Raw genomic sequence first — 20,526 nt, 5'->3', positions numbered from 1 at the left:
GTTCACATGAACTGCCTTGTCCCAGTCCTGCCACACTGCCATCCTCACCTTGCTCCTCTACTCCTTCCTCTCTTCTGATTCAAACTCACCATCAGTCCCCTCTATCCATTCCTAAACTTCTCATGCCAGCAAGTCCTTAAATGCTTCACAGTGCTTTCTCTAATGCATCAGCTCAGGAACATCTTGGCTTAGTCTGAATGGGAGCAAACAAATCAATACATCTCAGACAAGAGAGTTGTGAACAGCTGCATTCACAAAGGGTGGTTGAGGAAACTCGTAAGAGCAGCTCCACATTCTCTCTCCTGGTGCTTTTTCTCAGCCCAGCAGCAACAGCCAAGATGCAAAATTGCCTTTAATGTTTTGTCTGTGCAGAGGATTTTTCAATACCAAGGAGCTGACCTAGAGAAGTATATGGGTTATTAAGAGAGAATTGTTAATTATCAAAACTTTTTTGGTCACTTGGACTCTAACAGAGCATTACAAGTGAAGCTGGGAGCCACTGCAGTTATTAAATACCTTCAGTTAGCTGCTGCTCCAGTCCTAAGTCTCAGGGTTCATGCTACAGTAGCAGGCCTGACCTCATTCTTGTGAAGAAATTTAACTCAATATGCTTGAGAGCAGGATATTGGCAGCATCTGTATAGCCATTACTCAAATCATTCCATCAAGTATTTATCTCCTCTTGCAGCTTATCTGGAGCCTTTATTAGAAAGGGATGAATTAAAATTGAGTTAGCTTCAGGATTGCTGTCACATTTTAGCAACACGAATCAGCATGCACAGCATCTCAGTTCAGAGACCATAAAATTCTGCAGGAGCACACTGAGCCAAGCACCAGGCAAGGTCAGCTTGTGCTCCAGCACCAAGGGATGCTGCAGGAAGAGGGCCAAGTGCTCTGCTGCCCCACACAGCCAGGGCAGGAGAAACAAGTCCCATTCCTGGTGTCCTGCATTAACCTTTGAGCTGCTTCAGGGTAAGGAGACTCCCAAAGCTTTTCTGTGAAGTCCCTTGGGGCACACGAAGGTGCTATGAGAATTCACATTTGCTGCTTTCACTGCAGGCATTTCCTCCTTCCTGCTGTGCAATATTCCCCCTCTTTGAAGCTCAATCGATTTCCATGATCCCCAAGGGCCCAGAGGAGCATAACAATCCCATTTCTGAACACAATGCAGAGCCCACGGTGCTATCGACCATAGTTTAAAGACTTTCCTTCTCCACTTCAGGGCAAAACCTTACAAAATGCTTTAATGTATCCACCAAGTTATGTTAGTTACTGTTTCTTTGGAGAACATACTGAACTGGCTATAAAGTCACTACACACTGGTCAGGTACTTCAAATACAATGTCTGAAAACCAATAAAATAAAAATAACTGATTGATAAGAAAAGAAAAAACAGGAACATCCATGATTTTATTACAAAAACACCCAGCAACTGTATTTAACACAAAAACAGTAACTGAGAGTCTCTTTTTATTTTTCTTTCAGTGTACATGCTCATTATTCCATTTAATTTACAGAAGGGCTATGTAAAATGAAATTAAAATTAGAGAGGAAACAAAAAGGAAGATTGAGGCATAGAATTTTCTTAGCAAGCAACGATCACAGGAGACAGCACAGATTGAACAGGGATTCAACAGGAGTGACACCTAGGGATAAAGGTAAACAGTAACTTTTTCCTTATCCATTAGATTCTCCATGGGGCTTTTTTGTTTGTTTTAGCAAAACAGTTTAGAGTATCACAGTATACAGGAAGACTAAATGGCAAAGAATGTCTCACACACACACACACACACACATTTATCCCTGCTACTGGTCCAGGATCCAAAACTTCAGTTAACATTCAATTTCCTATCTCTCATTCATTGATAAACTATACAGGATTACACTGTACATGGAGTTAAAATTACAAAAATGTCATATTTACAAAAATCTGTACACACATAGTAAAACTCACAAAATTGTCATCTATGTATCACAAGTTGCGACACCGAAATATTAAAAATGGGATAAAATTATACATTTCTCTTGTCCATTTTTAAAAAGGGTTCATTATTTCAAAGACAGACCACCTATTTCTCCCAAATAAGACTGGTAAGAGAACTAGAAACCTAAAGTATCCTCCTGGGATAAAATGTCGCGAGCAGCATCTCCCAACTAGAAAGAAGCCTATATCCTGTCTGCTGGGGTGGGGTGTGCAGTTAGCATATATGTACAGAAATGGTGAAACTACAACGAGGATGTCTTTGGCTAAACCTTTGGCATAAATTAAAATCATACATCAAAAGTTACAGAAAAGGTTATCTCGGTGATGGCGGAATTCCAGAATTTCTTTCTGAGATACCATTATATACAGCTTTTCGATCTCTGAGGAAATAGAGTAGGAATAAAGGATTTTGGAACAGAGGCAAATGAGGCAACATTATTTCTTCATTAAATTTTTCACTAGTATGAAAAATTGTATCAAATCTTTTCATTAAAACATAATTCAATCATAGAAATAACCACTTCCAGAATTATTTTTTTTCTTTCGAAATTGCATATGAAAAAAATTAGTAAACCAGCCATGACAGAAAAAAATTGTATCAGCATATCAAGTACATATTAGTGCAGGAAGGTGGATAAATTTGATCCACTGTATAAATAAGCTTTATGCGCAGTGTACATTAAATAACCACCACACCCCACTCACACCCAGTACACAGATGCTCCTCAGTGAAGATAAACGTTTATCAAGTAATTAAAGTGTATGTAGTGCAAATGTTACAACCAAGTATTATGCACATGCTACTTGCTTGGTTTAAAGTTACACAAAGATGTGGTGCCTGAAATCATGGACATATATACATCCTTGTCACACTTGGTACAATGTCCTAAGCCACAGAAATACCGAGGTGTTTAGATCTATATATATATACACACACGTTTTCTTAAAATGTGACCACCACATCAATACAGTAACACAAACAGACTAAAATCAATACCTGCTTCCAGATGCTCCAAGGCTCAGAAAGTTTGTGCTTCTAATTCTTGCAGTCATTACGTGCCCCTCTTCCATTTCCCCCTTCTGCCAGCTGAGAAGGAGGGACAGTCTCTTCAGGTCTGTGCTGCATAGGATGAGGGCAACGGAGAGGAATAAATGACGGCACAGGCACCTAAGCTGCTTTCCTCCATCAACAGTTCCATGCCCCATGATGAAGGGTTGAGAGAATTTCCTTTCTACACCGCTCCTGGGTGGAAAGGCTTATTGAAAAAAAAAAATAAAATCATAACGTGCTTTCCATATTATAAGTGGCAGCAAATCAAGGCACGCTGTACTAATTCTGTAGCATTGAGATTAGCTGACTTTGCAGGGGATGCTCACTGGGGAAGGTCCGACGTTCTCAACTGGCTGCTGGGCCGTGTGGGGCCATACAGAGTAACAGAAGCTATGTGGTTATTCTGCATCACCTGCAAAAGCACAGCAGGGAAAAGGGAAATTAAAAGAAGTGCTACACTAAACAGAAATCAGAAGTATTAAAAGGGTGAATACAGAAGTGATCTGCCTGAAAAAAGAAATCCCAGCAACAAATGACAGCAACAAGCTCTCTTCTAGTTCCTAAAAATAGTCTCTTAGATTTCCATGACACAACACCATCTGCTCCAACCAGCCATGTGAATGGATTCCCTGCCAGCCTGAGCTCCAGGTGACAAACTTCAAGTTTCAGCTTTAACATGCAAATGCACAACCTCAAAGAAGAGGTTGCAAAGTTCCCTCTTTCTGCCAACAGGCACTAAAATTATACCACTCCCAAGCATTGGCTTTTATTGCAATAAGAAGTAAGAAGCCAGTCGTAGTAATAGCAAACTCCTCATCTTCCCATGCTCAGACAAAAATAAAAGGGTTTTTTCTAACCTCAAAGATCATTCGCTGCAGTCCAAAGCAAAAGGTTGACCCAAATGGGTTAGTGTTGTTCGGAGATGATGACCTGAACAGCAGAGAGGGGGAAAAAAGTTTAAAATGGATATGTGAGGATCAGGAACATCTTAAAGAAGAATAGCTACTCAGCAGCTAAGGTGAATTACAGCATCTTTATCATGGCTTTCATCAAAAGAAATCTCTACATTATGCAACACCACTGCTAGATTCCAAGTGAGCCAAAGGAAACTCCACTTGTTGCTGCAGAGCCATTAACAACACTTGAGGATAAAGTAATCAAAAAGCCACTAGTGACCTCTACAGGAAAACTCTCCTGCACTTAACTTGAACAGGAAGAACCCTAAAAAAACCCCAGATGCACAGGAAGAGAGAAGCACCCTGTTCCTTACTACACATTATTTTTGTGCAAGATCCTTCCCTTTTGTGTCTCAACCTATACCATATGTATTTACTATATATAGTCTATTATTTACATTTACTATATACTGTCTACTATTCAACTGGATCTAGCATGTTAAGAAGATTAACCTATATAAGGCTGAAATAGAATAATTCAAGTTTTATTGAACAGTATTTTTCAAGAACTATGTACCACTTGTCTTTCAGTTATTTCTGGCATTTTTGGATTGTACATTGACAATTTCTGTTGACTGTATTGAATTTTAGATTACAGCCAAAAAAACACCCCTAATGAATATATTTACCTTTTGTCCTTTCTTGTAAACTGGTCAGTTTTTCAAATTGCATGTCTGAGCCATTTGAGATGTGCTCAGTAAAGCGCTCTCTGGTTGAACTACTCTCTACAACACAGATGGAAAAAATAGAAGGGCTCTATGTCATCACTATTTCACCTTAGCTTTACTTCATTCACATGGCTTCTGCTCTAATCACCTCACTGGCAAAACACAGGAGTAAAGGGGAACAAAGGGCACAATGATTAAGGGGGGGAAAAGAAAAAAAAAATCAAAGTCAAAATCATGGGAAAGTCTGATAAAAATACATTAATTTATCTGAAACTGCTGTGGTATTTGCAAAGTACCCGTCACTTACACTTGTCTTGAGATAAAAATCATGGTTTCACATCATAAAATGATAACTCTGCAAACAGATAATGCCCATTTAACCCAGTATGCACCTCAATGCAGTAACACAGCAAATGTAAGGGCTATTCTATCTTCAGTCAGCCTAAAGAAGCTTTAGAACCATGTATGCTCATAAAAGACAAGCTTCTTCAGACAGATTGTTGTTAAGTATGTTATCATATACACGGTGCTACATAATGTCATGTTATTGAAACACTTTATAAAAAGTATAAAAACTCTACCCTATTTTTTACTCATAAAGAAAGGCTTTTTAATACACTGTTTTCTCTGATATCATCTCTGGATTTTGCATTTCAAGGAATTTTGGAAATGCTTGCACTCAGCATGTCAGTTTATTTCTTCTGAGAGCAGCTATCCTGTCCTGTTAGTGGCCAAAAACCCTGAAACTTTAACCACCAAAGCAGTACAGAAGTAACCAGTGCCATAAACACTCTTCCTCATCCTCTGTTGTCAGCCCAAGCAAAGCCCAACCCTTGCCAAGCAAAATATAATCCTTGCCAAGCAAGAGAGGTTTTTACCTGTGAAGTACCACTGGCTTCTCTACAGGGTGCCCCAGTAGATCCTGAATACTGTCCCACTGTAAATACATCAATGAATTTGTGTTAAAATGATGCACAAGAAAACTCTTTTTTTTTTTTTTTTTTTTAACCTAGAAGAGTGCCATGCACATTTGTTTGTGACAAACCTATTTGTCCAATAAACCTGAGGTTGTATTTTACAGAAGTATTTCGTGACTGAAGCCATACTCAGTAATGGAATTATCCATTGCTAGGGCTAGTAAATTCTCTTAAGGTATAGTCTAATTTTAGTTTGGAATTAGAATTATTAATATAAAAATTTCTATGGGTCTTATGGATAAAATGTAGCTAGAAAGTCTTATGGCATTTTAGGGGCACCTCAGAGACCACAGCAGCTGTGGGAAGCTTCAACAAAAAATCCTCTTACAGACCTTTAGAGAGAAAAAAAATAGCCCCACTGCTACCTCTCCCAAAAGTCTTTCCTTGATTTAAGCAACACTATTGGAGAAGAGGAAAGTCACACTATTTAATGAAGTGTCCAACAGTTCTCCTCACTTTAACCAGACTCCAAGAAGCTGCAGTTTCACACACAAGACTGAACTAAGACATCACTGAAGGGAGTAAGTTAATTCAAATAAAAAAGCATAGAATAGTGTCTTCCAGACTGCTGACTCCAATTTTTCTTCCCAGTATGAGACCCAAAATTCACCATGGAAAGCCTTCATTTGGCATTCCAGGAACCAAGAGAGCAGCATTGACCCTGCTGAATATTGACTGCAGACATTGATGAATACTTTTTGAGAATTTTTTCAACTTAATGCAGCTGTCAAATATGCAGCAGCAACAGCTGCCCAGCTGGGAAGTTCATTCAGGTGGAAAGACTGTAGAGTCTTCAAGGAGTCTGCTGTCATCAGGAGGTGTCATACTGGCAGTGACATTTTTGAAAGGCTGCTGCCTAAGAAACATCCCATTACTGGTGCCCATCAAAAGAAGTGGAAGGGCACTGGACTCTCTTGTTAAATAGTACAAATCTTCAAGAGCTATGTTTAATGCAATAGCTCTGTGAGAATTTTGTTTAGGAACATGTCTCCAGCTAACATTCAGCCACCACTGCTGTTGTTTTCCCCTATGACTTATTTCACTATCTCTACCTGCAGCTGTGTTAAAATGCAAGCCATGCCATAATGTAGTAATTTAGTTTACTTGAAGTGTGCTATTATGAATGAATTCAATCTTTTAACACACCAAAATATTTAAAACACAAGACACACACTAACTTTTGGCCTTCTACTATTCCACTTTAAAACAACATGATACCACTGCTCTAATTTCTTTGAAGTATATTGTAAAGTTGGCATGAATGGTTTAGATGGTTTAAGAAAATTAAGAAGACATACCTTGCTGTATGTTGTACATGTTTCTGTCTGTGAATCAGCACTATCTATGAAACAAAAACAAAAGAGCTTTTATAGCTTAAGCTTGAAACAGTCCCTTACATAATCATTTGGTTTGGCATGTTAATTCAGATAGCAGGAGACACAGAAGCATTAGATCAGGTCATATACAAATTTATCAGCATTCTCTAGCAATCAGAATTGTCAGTAACAGTGACTAAATGCCAGTTAAGGTGATAAAGCAAACTCCCTATTTACAGCAAGTCCCAATTTTAAGGTTATAAAAGCTTAAGCTTTAATCTTACATGGAAGAACACCATGTAAAAGAAACTCCATCTCTTTGCACTAAGCTAGCAAGTCTAGCACAGTCACTTGAGGAGGTAACACGATGTGCCACTCATTAAGTCCAAAACACTCCACTGCACTTGGAAGGAAAGCTGGCTAAAACTGACATCTGGAGACTCAGGAGCTGGCAGGCCTGAAATCAGTTAAACATTGCTCTTCCAAAATAAAGACGGCAGAGAGCTTGGTAACCACAGCCTACCTTTTAAATAATAAAAGGACATCATTGCATTTGCAATGACAGCCTTAAAACAGAAACTTTGCTGGTGGTTTCAAGTACTTTCACACATATCTTCTATACATATATTTGGGTATTCTTAAATACTGAAAACATGTTCCCAAAGCAGTGGGAATGGACCTAGACACTGAACATGTCAAACATAGCTTTCAGTCAAGTTAAAGACCATTTGCTCCTCTGTATTTTTTCCTCTCTAAACATGCTCTCTTTGTGCTGAGAGTTCAGTGTCTGTGCAACTTGAACTCTGGCTCTCAATTTATCATCTGAACTTGAAGTACAATAGGGAACTAATAAAACTGCATCAGGCACTGCCACTAGAGGGGAGAAGATGGGCTCTTCAAAACTGTTATAACATCTGTTCACAACTTGTTACATGTCATGGACATAAGCTGGTTAGAAATGCCAAATAAACAAAAAACCAGACACTTTAAGAATAAATTTATAATGCTACTTAAGGTAAATAAAATTAAACACAAATTAATGCTTTGAAGTACAATAACCTAAGGGAAAATAACTTTAGAAGCGAGAATTTTGATGCTCATTCTCTTCTGAAGTACAAATCAACTTTCATGTAAGCCTGTATACACAAATATTGTTTTCCAGGTTCTTAATCCTCCATATGCTCAAACTACTGTGGCAGCCACAGGAGGATTGCACTTCACACAGCAAAGTGCTTGCAGTAAATACCAATCAGAATGAGGAAAAACACTTCTGGCCAAAACCTAGGCAGCATCTGGCATTCTCAGGATTATCCAAATACCTTCCCAGTACACATTTTTTCCTATGTTGACAAAGTCTACTTCAATCACTGTGATCTTCAGACGGGGTTCCCCTATTTTGTTGAGATTAGTTACTTGCACAGAGCTGGGAAGATCTTAGTACCTTGCCATATCAGCACTACTGATTATAGATTTATTTTTTTAAAGTAGAGATTTTCAGGTGAACACAGAGAGCCAACGTGTTCTGGATGTTAATTTTCATTCCCAGATAAACCAGATTATATTAAATACCAGTGGACTGGACAGATGAGCTCAGACTAACACTGTCTTACAGATTTTGAGCCTCCAGGCACAAGGTAATTGATTTTAACAGAGCAGTAGCGTTACAGGATATTGTGATGTTGCAGCTAAGTATTTCTGTAATCCAAGTAAGTGAGGAGGTAGTGTTAGTAAAATCAAAGAACTGCTACCTTGCCCTGAAGTGTCTTTTCCACTTAAATAGAAAGCTAATCTCAACATTTCTTCCCTGCCTCAATGACTGCCACTGTCAGAATCCTCTGATAATGAAGGGCAGAGACAAGAACTGATCCCAGCTCTCCTTGGAGCATTCTGTGCCCCCTGAAGCAGGACAGCAGGGAAATGCTCACCTCTCTTAATGACGAGTGGAATCTTGAATTCACAGCGATGGTAACTAGAAAGTGCAAATCACAAAGCTATTAGAAAAGAGAAGCCAAGATAAACTGCACAGACTTACAGCTCTTAATAATCACTTTAATGAAAAGCCACATCAATATTGAAATGAAAGTGAGAATCTATGATAGCAGATTAAGTTCTCAGTAAGATTTTCTACATCAAAAAAGGCAGCAGCCTGGGAATGTCCTAATACAATTCTTTAGAGGACACAAGAAGTCCTTCAGCACAAATTAGTCTATTGTTACACAGAGTGGATGGAGAAATACTTAGCTATGAAAGAGCACTATAGATCTCTCTGCCACTAACTGCTTTAATCAGACATCCGATCACTGACTCATACTCCTCCTCTAAAGAGTTTGCACTTGGAAAGTATTGAAAACATGTTCAGAAGCATGAGAGTTTTTAATCACTAATTGAAATCATGTTAGGAAAAAACAAGCAACACAGATACCAGTAAATGGGTACTCCTGCTAATATAAAGTTTGCCAAGTCTACACATTACACCTGGACCAAGAAATACCTTATCTCATTCACTGCTTTAAGAAATACTTGCCAGTAGATACAAAGGCATTTAAAAGTAAAAAGAAAATACGACTAAAGAGTGTTACTAGTGATGTCTGAAACCTCCCCATGTTACTAGATAGACCAAACAGACTTATGAAAAAATATTATAATGCTATAGAGAACATAAGATTTGCTTTTCAGTTGTTTTAATGTACTCCTTAATAGATGAATTCTGCACACTCACATGTTAAAGTTGTAATGACCAGGATAATTTGTATGCAGGACAAATTTCTTCACCTTGTGAGTGTTTGCATCAAAGAGAATATCCTGTTGAAGACAAAAAAGACAGATGAAGCAATTTGGGTAGGAAGACTGCTTTCCCTAAACTAACCTGAGATTTTTTTAAAATAGCACCGTAGAGAGTGAGATAAATTTATCTCACTGGAACTGAATCAAATTATGAAAAGTAGTATTTGAAAATAAGACTATTTGTAAATTCAAATAACACATTTCCTCCAGCACTCAATAACAACTGGAGCTTCATTTGCTAATGTTGGCAGGTTTTCTGAGGAGCCTTGTTTTTTTGCATACTATTTACAGTAATACAGACCAAAGCAAAACAGCTGCAAGAAGGAAAATGAAGATTTAACTACACCCCACAGCTCAGCAAGCTTTCACAACTGATGTTATGGCATAGCTGCCCCAGTTCTGTGGTACAGGGGCATGGATCTCAGGAACAAGAGCTAATTACCTATGCATCAGGCATGACAGAAAAAGGAGAAAACCTAAGATTGCAAAAGTGCAAAAAGCTCTCCATCCAGTGGTGGAGGTAAAATGCTGCTGATTAAATTTTTAAGTTTTAAAGGAAAGTCAAGTGTAGCTTTTCATATCCAGAGATTCCTAAGGCAGCAATCAAGAGTTTTGCAGTCTCTCATTTCCCACAGCCTTTAGCCTCCTGAAAGGATTGCTGTGTGACTAAACCAGAAATTTACATGAATTGTTCAGGGAAGCTTTGCACTCACCACTCCAAGTGTGAAATAATTGAAGAAGTAGTCATTGCACTTTGATGGGACCTGCTTATGGGGCGAGGGCGAATGGATTTTCATCTGCAAGAAACACATTTTTCAGATGCATTCAATAATGCTCAAAGATGAATGCCTTTAATAACATCTTTACATTTAAACAAATGGCTATAATCTCACTTGAAGCCTTTGTTCAACTATGTAAGATAGTGTGCTTCATGACAGGACCATCACCTGCCTGCAGCAGCACAGTGACATCAGCTTTTTCAGTTATCAGAACTAAAATGTTTTTCTTACATGATATGAGTAAAAATATTAGGAAAAGAACAAAGTATATGCTGAGGTTATTTTACACACACTGTAAGTAAAAAATAATGTCAGCACACACAGAAACTTGCTAAGGCACATTTGGATACAAAAGTGCTCCCATTTGTAACAATTCTTAAACCAGTTAACATTACAAAATTCATTTTTTAAAAATAAATTTAAATAGATTCGCATCAATTTAGATTTTTAAAAAGCGTCTTAAAACCTATTATATAACAGTTCAGCCTTGTCTATTATGTCAAGTAATATGTCAAGCACTTGTAATTTGTGCTACACGGCAGTTCAGCTTCACTGACCTTGCCAAACACAAGCACCGTGATGAGACTGAGACACCACTGAACAAAGTCTGTGCCTGAATGAATTCCCTCACCTTGTCTTCAGACTTGTAGAAGACTTTGTGTGGAGAGCCCAAGGTGCTGAGCACATCCTGGCAGGAATCACCGAAGTACACACAGCGCTCAAATACCCGCATCTTGGCATCGGCTAAAACACCTGGGCCGCAGCCTGAGGAAGGGAAGACAGCCCTACATGCATCCTTCCTCATCACAGAATACAGCAGTAAATCAACACCACAAGGTTAGCATTCCTCTAGTTATCACAAACCAAACAGCTGCATTCCTCAGACAACAGTGCCAAACCAAATTTAACCAGTTACTTTGCAACAAGGTAAGCATTTCTCATCAGAGCAGTGCATGTGCTAACTGTTGCATAGCTCCCCATTTTAATCTCCAGTTTCAGCCTTACTACCTCCACTTTCCTGCCATTCACATGGACATGACTTGGTTTCCCAGTCCATCTCAATTTGATCAGGTGGCTATTAGCAGTAAATACCAGGAATTATTTCTATCCCTATAATATTCTACTTTAGCAGCTAGAGAATTATCTCCAGCTAAAAACCTCAAGCACACAAAGTAGAATCCCTCACCCATATTGACTGTATCACAGAACACACATTCTTTACTCAAGATTCTCATAACTTACTAAATCAATAGTAAGTACATCCCTGTGCAAACATTAAAACCAGATCTTATTGAATAGCCATTACAGATGGATTGCTGATATGTTACTAGATGTTAGCAAATGGAAAGATGTTGCAGATTGTGAGTCCATTTGCTTTCAGGAATGCATCAGCTTTCATTTACGAGAATGCAAGTACACATATGCAGCAGTTACTGCAAAACACAGGATGTGCTCTAAATACACACTTAGCTTTCCTCACTATGCATTATTTATGGAACTAGTTACCAACTAAAATAAATCAGAAAAATTCAGTCATCCTTGATTTCTTACACAACAGTAACTTCAAATTAATACATGGGCAGAGAAAGTTGAGCTAGAACAGGTGTGTAATATGTTCTACAAGAGTTTCTACAAACTTTGCAAGATAAGAATAGCACATGTCCAGATTGCCTCTCTGCAAGTTTGTCTGAACATCAGTGATATTTTACTAATTATTTTACTCATTGACAACATTTCCTTTAAGCCACATGCATAGTCATTTTTAATAAAACTTGACATTATCTTAAAATTGTCCAATTTCTCAAAATAATTTACATAATTATGGTGCTATAGCTAACATGAGAATATATGCTCTCTCCACTAGACAGCTTTACCTTATCTTTCTCTGTAATGAGAAATGCAAATTAGCTTGAAAATATCTGCTCTGTTTTTATTAATAATTTTTTATTCTCCATCTATAATTTTCTCTTTTTCAACTTTTGCATATTGTGAATGTATTCCAAGTGTTTCCTCAATATACACAAAGCTAGCAATCAGAAAAGGTCAAAAGATGAGCCTCCAATGAAAATTGTTAAAAAGATGTCAGTATTTTTTCTTAAAAACATTGTCAAGTCTCAAGTTATGGTTACTGAACAATTTTCCTTTGCAGTTGTTATATCCTTCTAATCTCTAAGCACCATCCCATTTCTGAAAGCACCTACAAAGAGAAGGACTCGTCAGCCTCTCTCCACTTCCACCACTGTCTCCTACAGTATATGAAAACAGAACTGAATTGGAAGTGCAGTTTAAGGCTGCAGCAGTAATGTTGTCACTTGCTGGCATTTTTAAAAGCCTTCCAGATTTAATCACAAGAATATCAACATCATATAGCTCCCTGAAATCTCAGAAAATGCACACATATACAAGGTTTCTTGGTTTGCTATTGGATTTTTTAGTGATGTACTGAGAACAGTGATCTGTTTTCTTCTACACATAACCTGGAGAAAAATTCCATTTCTGCAAACAGATTCTAAGAACTTGGAACATGTGAGGGCTCCAGCTCTCAGTAATTTCTCCAGGGTTAGGAAAATGCAGCAGCAGGCAGGTTCATCTTCAAAAGGATTTTATCTGGGTTTTATTTCCAACAATTCAAAATAAGGTAGATAGAACACTTTGAAATCACTTATTAAATCATCACAAATAACCTGTGCTTAATTTACACAGGTTTACCCTCTTTTCCTGAGAGCAGCCAGAGCAGTGTTCAGAGTGCCTCCAATACCTGCAGTGAGTAGGCGAAGCCGTAAACCTGAGGGTCCAGTTCCATCTCGCAGAACATCCACGTTCTCAGCGTACACATTCCCAAGGAAACAGCTGAGAGGCATCAAGGGAGCCCTGAAACCAATCACACAAAATGTGCAGAGGATTTGCTTCACCTTCAAATTTTCCTGTAACAAGCTGGTACCAGCTCATTGGAACAGAGCACATTAATTTTGACATAGCAGCATGTAACTGAGATTGAAGATTTAAAGTTGTATCAAACAGAAGGATCAAAAAGCATGGGGCAAAAGGAAGAGGAACAAGACAGCACTCACATGCAAGATCTTTACCATTAATGAAAAAAACCAGCATGTTTCTAAGACTCTAGGAATTAAGGAATTACAGAAACTGCTCCCAGCCTTTGGATATCTCCTATGAGGAAATGTCATCTCAGATTTCTTTCAGGAAAAATGGAAGTTGTGGAGTTTTTAAAGGTAACTAAACCCTTGACCTAGGCATATCACCTAAATGCAGCAGAAGAGTTTTCCATGATGCTCTCACTGCTCTTGGGAGGGTACCTCATAGCACAAAACATGAAATCAGTTTGTACAAATACACCAAAAGCAACTGTGCTGCTTTACTGGGAAAGTTCTCAATTTAATTCAACAACAATATTATTTGAGAAAATAACACACTCAAGTGAAATATTTTTAAAGGAAAGGCATATTTTCTGTGTATCAGCTCCCTAAAATTCCCTGTTCTTATGTCAATTCCTCCTCTTGGTGTCTGATGACCTAAGAGTTGGCCTTTGAGCTCTCTCTCATACATACAACAGAGCCCCATGCAACAATCAGTGCTTTCACTAAAGCTCACCATGTCACAGATGGGCACAGACAACAGCATTTTTCTCAAGTGCACTTGTTTCTAATTAGGAGACAATGTCTGCATGAACAAGGCTCCCTCCCTTATGAGCAGTAATCCAAGGATGTGTTTATGTCCTGGCCTTAAAACCCAACTATCTCTGCAAAAAAATGCCATCTTATCAGTTTGGGTATTTCTAAGATTAGGTATCTCAAAATTCTAGAATGGTTTAGCTTTGAAGGGATCTTAAAGATCCCCTAATTCCAGCCCCTCTGCCATGGACAGGGACTGCTTCCACTAGGCCAGGTTGCTCAAAGCCCCATCCAGCCTGGCCTTTAAAACAGTAAGCCCAGTCAGGTATCTCCAAATACACTGAATATATGGCAGATTATGCATATGGCATATTTTATTAGTTTTGTATAGCAAGAGAGTTTAAGACCCTTGACAGGGCCCTGACATGACATAAATACTATCAATGTGCTACAAGCTTACAGACTGCCTACACCAAGTTTGATTTGCTCACAGAGAGGCCATTAGCATACAAACAAAATCTAAATTCAGAATAGCCTAAACATGTCTTACTAAATTAATAATGTTTTCTAATTTAATTAATTCATTTTCAGGTCAACTGAACTTGCCTACTACAGCTGAACCAAGCTCATTTTACATTTGATTATAAGGTCTGAGGACAACACCTACAGAAATCTGACTGAGGTTGGGATCTAAAGGCATTCTGCACATTACCAAATTACTAGAAGACCCAAACTGAAGCAAAAAAATTTGTATTCAGCAATGGCAAATAAATGATGGGAAGAGCATGAGCAGCTGCACATACTTGGTGTCCTGCAGACTGTTCCCATTGTAGATGTACATGCGTTTCACAGTCGCGCCATGCGGAATCTGCAGTGAGGCCAGACCATGGGCAAAGTTGGGCTGTGGGAACACAAAATCATTCTTGTTACACAACACAGCAGATGTTTCAGCTCTAGGTCAGAAATGGCTTTAGAGACACAGTGTATGCTTACCAATTCAAGTAAGTCTCCAGCAAAAGACAAGGGGGCAAAATAACAGAAAAACCCAACCTTCAAGGTGGTGTTCCTTTATATTCCACCACTCCCAGATTCCCAAGCTGGGGCACAATACTCACTATGTTTATTCATCAAAAGATGCCATTAGTCTGACAATTAGCTGCTGTGTGTACTGAGAATTCAAGTTTTTCCTTGGTTTGATCACTGGCAGCTAGCCATTTCCAAGTAATTGTACTGATACACTGCATTTAAGGTCTAAAAATCATCTGTCTTAAAGGAAAACTTTCCTTTTTTGTCTCTCACTGCATTAATTGCAGTCTTTTAACATTTTTGCTGGTTTGCAAGATACCTTATCTGATTAACAGAAACTTGTTCATTAAATGGATTTTCTGCTCTCCTTATCACCACATTCTTACACATACTGTTTTGACAGGGATTTGAGTGCTCCCATCAAACAGAAAGCATGCTAAGGAAGTCAGATTGACTCTTACTGCACCAGAAGAAGGAATTTCTTTCAATTCTGAATGTGACACGACAGTCAAGACCAAAAATACATTTTGCTGTCACGAGACAGAAAAAACCCTATCTTTTGTGTCAACAAAAACAAGATGCACAATATGCAAACACTTTACCTGGTCTACTTTAGCAGGACACCACATAAGGTAAACACACATACACAATTCTTAGGAAAAAATTAACCTAGAACAATGACTTTCAGTGCTGTAGCAATTAAGAAGAGAACCTCCATTCTAGAGATGTCCCAATTTCAATTCTCTTCCTGAATTTGCCAAGAACATTAATACTCTTTGCTTCTTAAAGTAGTCAGACTTCAGATTACTAAAGTGAGAAAAGATTTTCATGCTCTCCTCACTTGCAGCTTGTTTCCAGCTATAAACCACAAATAATAACAACAATAAACCACAAGGTTTTCTTCGTAGTTCTTCCATTTCCATAAGCAGAAGATTACACTGCTTTGCTAAGTAGCTTAGCATTCCTGTAGGATCTTCCCTGAAATTGACAGATTCAAATTTGATTTTACTCTGCAATCTTTTCTAATGTTCCTCTCTAAAAATCTCCACAAATACTTGTCTTCCCTGTGGACTGTTTCATACTACTCAGTTTTCAAAACAATCCTTCTACCTGTTCCTGGGGAGACTTTGGCATTATTCTGTGCAAAGAACATTTTACTAACCTCACTAGAACAACTGAGTTGGTCTCAATGATCCCTACAGGTTCCTTCCATCTTAAGATATTTTATGACCTTTTCAAAACTTTAGTAAAACAACTAACTTCCTCAGTAGTTTGGCTATTTCATTCATCAATGCCCTGGGAACTCTTGCATGAAAAGAAACTATTCTTTGTTGGGGCGTCCTTTTTGTTTGGCTAATTAGGTTTCTATTCACCTTCTAATGTGAAACCCAACTGACCTTCACTACTGCCTAACAATAACTTCCCCCAGTTGCCCCCTGTGACATGTCAACCACAACCACTAAAGCACTAGGCTGTGACAAAGAACATGCGTCATCATGTTGGTTGATGTCTTCTTTGCTTTGGCTCTGTGCATGCTCCTTTAATGTTTTTTAACTGGTAAAAGGAGATTATACAATTGAGAGCACTTTCATCTTTACACAAAACAAGTTACACATACATTTTTGTTAGTACAGAAAAAAAAAAAAAAAACAACACAGAGGACCTGATCTTGTTTCCACTTTAGACAGGGATTTCCAAAGATTTCAAAGAATGCAGTAATGCATTTAATTATTCAGTAACTCATCCAAACATTTGGTGCATATGCAAACAGGCATTAGAAATAAAACTCATTCATTTGGCTTGCTAAAAGCACTCATAATGAAGGACACTTAAGATGAAAATACATTTTATGAAGTCTATGCTACTTTAGTTGCATAATCACTTTGATGAGATTCAAAAATATCTGATAAAAGAACAGCCTCCCAGTAGATTGCTTAATATTTATGCATTTGCATAGACAGCACTCATATTTTTAGAAAACTTCTTTCACCAACAGAATAGCTAGTCTCAGTTCATGATGCAAGCAAAACCCCTAAGCACACGCCTTTTGTCAACAGGAAGTAAATTTTTAACTTTGAGATGGGTACATAGCATTAATAAGAACACAACTGAGGAGTTCAATTCCTTCCAAATTACTGGTTTCTTTTGCTTGCAAAAGACAGCAAGATACAATGTAGGTGATACTTTGCAAGTATCATACCGGCAAAAAAAAAAAAAGACCATCCATTAACTAAGGATGATTACTGACCTCGTACTTCGGGGTTTCAGTCCAGGAGTCCAACTGAAAAGAAAATGACAGTCCTCTGAAATTGAGGTGAAAGAGCTGCTCAGCTGAGTTATACACTAAAAGGGAAGAGAAAGTAAAATCAGAGTTATCAAAATAATCTAAGAATTCTCCAGCTCATATCTAACAGTACCTTCATCACTTCAATGAATTTGTCATATCTCAGAATGGAGGAAGAACACAATTACACTGGACTGTAACAGCTTTGCTTTTGATTTGATGCAGTAAAACCACAGCAATAAGAGAAACCATAGCTTCATTACAGTTGTTTCTACAAGCCTTCAGGCACTAACCTATTCCTAACAATACAATTATACAACATGACACAATTAATTATACCTTAATATCTCTAAAGTAGTTTAAATAGCCACTATTAGTACAAAACAATTCTGTTCATTGTTATGTAAAACAGTGCACAGTATTAACCAGAAATTCTTTGAGAGGGATGTGCACAGAACATATCCCTTTCACACCACGGGGCAGCAGGAATGGGAGTTCAAAGGAGAGCTCACCCTATGACCTGCACTTCCACCTCTCCTCCCAAGAGGAGCTCCCATGCCCGGATCAGCTCCGTGCACTCCGGGTTACACAGCCCAAGGAGGAAATGCTTCAGACATACAGGTCCTGGGCCATTTACAATGATCATTAAAAATAGCCTCACCAGAAACAGCAGCCAACCAGTCAGCTCCCACAAAGAGCACTAATAAATTAGAGCACGCACAGAACTTCCAGCTGTCACCACGTCACAAGATGTCCTGATTCATTGCAGTCAATTGCACAACATCAACTACGAACAACAATAAATGTCCTCCCAGTACTTACTCTAACAAGACATACTGTTTTCTAATACTGGGGAAAGATTAAAAAACAACCCCAGAAGACTGAGAGCTTGGGAACTGTTTTGGGATTGATTTTACAAACTTCAACCTGTGCCCAGCAGCCACTAGAGGAACAGAGTGTTCTAGTAACACACAGGAGCTGACAGCTTGAAAACACCAGAGGCTAAAAACAATAAAGAAACCCTCTAACAAGAGAAGCTGCTTTCTTTCACTTTACCAAAGGAATAGCAAAGGCTCAATATTCCCTTTTTTCTTACGATGTTATATTTAAAATGACATAGCACAGAGCGAAAATGCATATAAAGAAAAATTTTGTCCCTCCCTCCCACAGTGTCTTTCAAATGTTGAACTTGAAAGACATATCACAAGGTATCTGGACAATGCCAGGCCACCCAGGATAGAAAAATAATAGTTGAGCAATAAGCATTAAGCTTTCAAAAGTCATCATTTGCCTTTTCTACAGAATGTGCTGGCTAAGAGTCTTTTCCACGCTTGTCACTGAAAGGAAAACGTGTGGAGAGAGGGAAATGTTTTGATCGGCAGGAAAATTATACAAATCTCTCTCATGTGATAAATTATGATACATCTTTTCCAAAGCCCACAGCCAGCTGGAGAACTATTTTTCCCCTAGCCATGCCAAGTGTGATATCTGATTATACAAATCCCATCAGTTCCCATCCCCTGCAATGTTTGTTGATGCTTAGGTTTAAAGAGCAAGAAATTTTTTTATTCTTGGGAAGTTCCCTCACGTCTCACTCAAAATCATAGATCACAACCACATGACTGAACAAGGTAAATATTTTTTTTATTATTTATTTATTTTTACCAGACAGGTACCCTGCTAATTCCATTCAAAATTGCTGATAGAAGCAAAAAGACTGCTTCTTTGCTGCTGCACTCTGGGGAAAAGGAGGAGGTTTGCCTTCCAGGAAGGCAGCAGAGTGTGACCAGCTGGGAAGCATTTCTGCAGAGGTGACAGGACAAAGCCACCAACATCAGCAAGGCTGCTAAATGGACACAGCTTTGGTAAAAGCAGAGGCAGATCCAAAAGTCAATTCTTACTGGTATCAAGCACAAGACTTTGCTGGAACCTTAGGGGAGCCTGAGCTGCTGCTGAAGTTCAAGATTTAGAGACCCAGAACACAGCAACCCCCTCCATACCTGCAAGGCCACTGTGGTAGGAGGGAAGGAGAACTTTTTCTTCTACTTCATTACTTGAGCTCAACCCTACAGCTCTGATCCTTGCTGAATGGCACTTCAGCACAAAGCCACATCCATAAAGACTCAGGACAGGATGTGGTTTCAATAGAGCCACTGGCAAAAGCAAGCCCTTCCCAGCAGGAGGTCAGGTCAGAGAATCATGGAAATGTGGGATAAAAATCTTGGCTTCAATGAAGCTGTTGACCTCCAAAGTGGTTGTATTTCAATAAGCCCCATGACAAAGGTACTGCAATGTTTAAAACTAACATTAGCCAAAAAGTAATGAAGCTGGTTGACTTTTCTGATGACTCTTCTTTTTTAAAACCACTGATCTGGCAAAACCAAAAATGCTCACTGAAGATCGGTTTCAACACAAAACTGTTGCTAACCTTTTGAAATTTATTTTGAAACTACCACTGTATCCTGTTGCAGGAAAGTTCTGCTGCAACCACCTTGGTTTTAAGTGAAAGGCAACATTCTGAAGTTCTAGTGGAGGTTAACAGAGATAAACAAAATATGCTTAAAGTGCTTGCATTGGGGATTTGGAGGAGTATTAGCACAGAGAAGTAAAGGGATGATTATATTCCTTTCATTCATGAAAACCAGCATTTAGTGCTTTGGTCACACCTCAGCTGCAATTTTTGTAGGACATGAAAACACCATCACCATCCCCACCCACATGATGAAAGCCATTCTGGTTCTTCACCTTTTCTATTTCAGAAAATACAAAGCAAGAAAAGAGTTATCAAAAACTTGTGTTGCATAATACAGTTCAAACAGCTTGTGACAGGCAGCTTAATACAGAGCATTTACCTCTGCTAAGTAGGCTGTTAATGGAAAAAGTATTTTCCCAATGAGGAAACTTGAATAAGCAAACACATTAGTGAAATGGTAATAGAAGCCAACATTTTAATAAATATATTTTTTATCTACATGTCATTGGATGAAAAAATGTTATGAAAAACTATCACCAGATGAAGCAAGTGTGCAAGTTTTCTTAATTGAATATGACAGGTGCAAATTCAGCACAAGGA

At 38.4% G+C, this 20,526-nt stretch overlaps 1 protein-coding gene across 3 annotated transcripts in view; it reads right to left on the bottom strand.

Annotated features, from left to right (window-relative positions):
* Positions 1–1,202: 1,202 nt before the first annotated feature.
* The window catches only part of PHAF1 (phagosome assembly factor 1), a 34,830-nt gene continuing 15,506 nt past the window's right edge, over positions 1,203–20,526 (bottom strand). For 2 of the 3 annotated variants that reach the window (XM_056500659.1, XM_056500658.1), the window contains 12 exons: positions 17,418–17,512; positions 14,947–15,044; positions 13,273–13,385; positions 11,146–11,279; positions 10,449–10,532; positions 9,671–9,753; positions 8,877–8,920; positions 6,934–6,977; positions 5,537–5,595; positions 3,892–3,964; positions 2,981–3,446; positions 1,203–1,645 (listed from right to left, as the gene is read on the bottom strand). In XM_056500659.1, coding sequence (XP_056356634.1) covers positions 3,357–3,446; positions 3,892–3,964; positions 5,537–5,595; positions 6,934–6,977; positions 8,877–8,920; positions 9,671–9,753; positions 10,449–10,532; positions 11,146–11,279; positions 13,273–13,385; positions 14,947–15,044; positions 17,418–17,512 — 917 coding nt within the window. In that variant the 3' untranslated portion in view covers positions 1,203–1,645; positions 2,981–3,356. Of the gene's footprint in view, positions 1,646–2,980; positions 3,447–3,889; positions 3,965–4,619; positions 4,716–5,536; positions 5,596–6,933; positions 6,978–8,876; positions 8,921–9,670; positions 9,754–10,448; positions 10,533–11,145; positions 11,280–13,272; positions 13,386–14,946; positions 15,045–17,417; positions 17,513–20,526 lie in introns of those variants that run through there. The other variant, XM_056500660.1, reaches the window with a different exon arrangement.

Source organism: Oenanthe melanoleuca, chromosome 11 (genome assembly GCF_029582105.1).
Source record: "Oenanthe melanoleuca isolate GR-GAL-2019-014 chromosome 11, OMel1.0, whole genome shotgun sequence".
Lineage (NCBI taxonomy): Eukaryota > Metazoa > Chordata > Aves > Passeriformes > Muscicapidae > Oenanthe > Oenanthe melanoleuca.
Note: the sequence above shows the minus strand (reverse complement) of the source record. Positions and strands in the feature narration are given on the sequence as shown.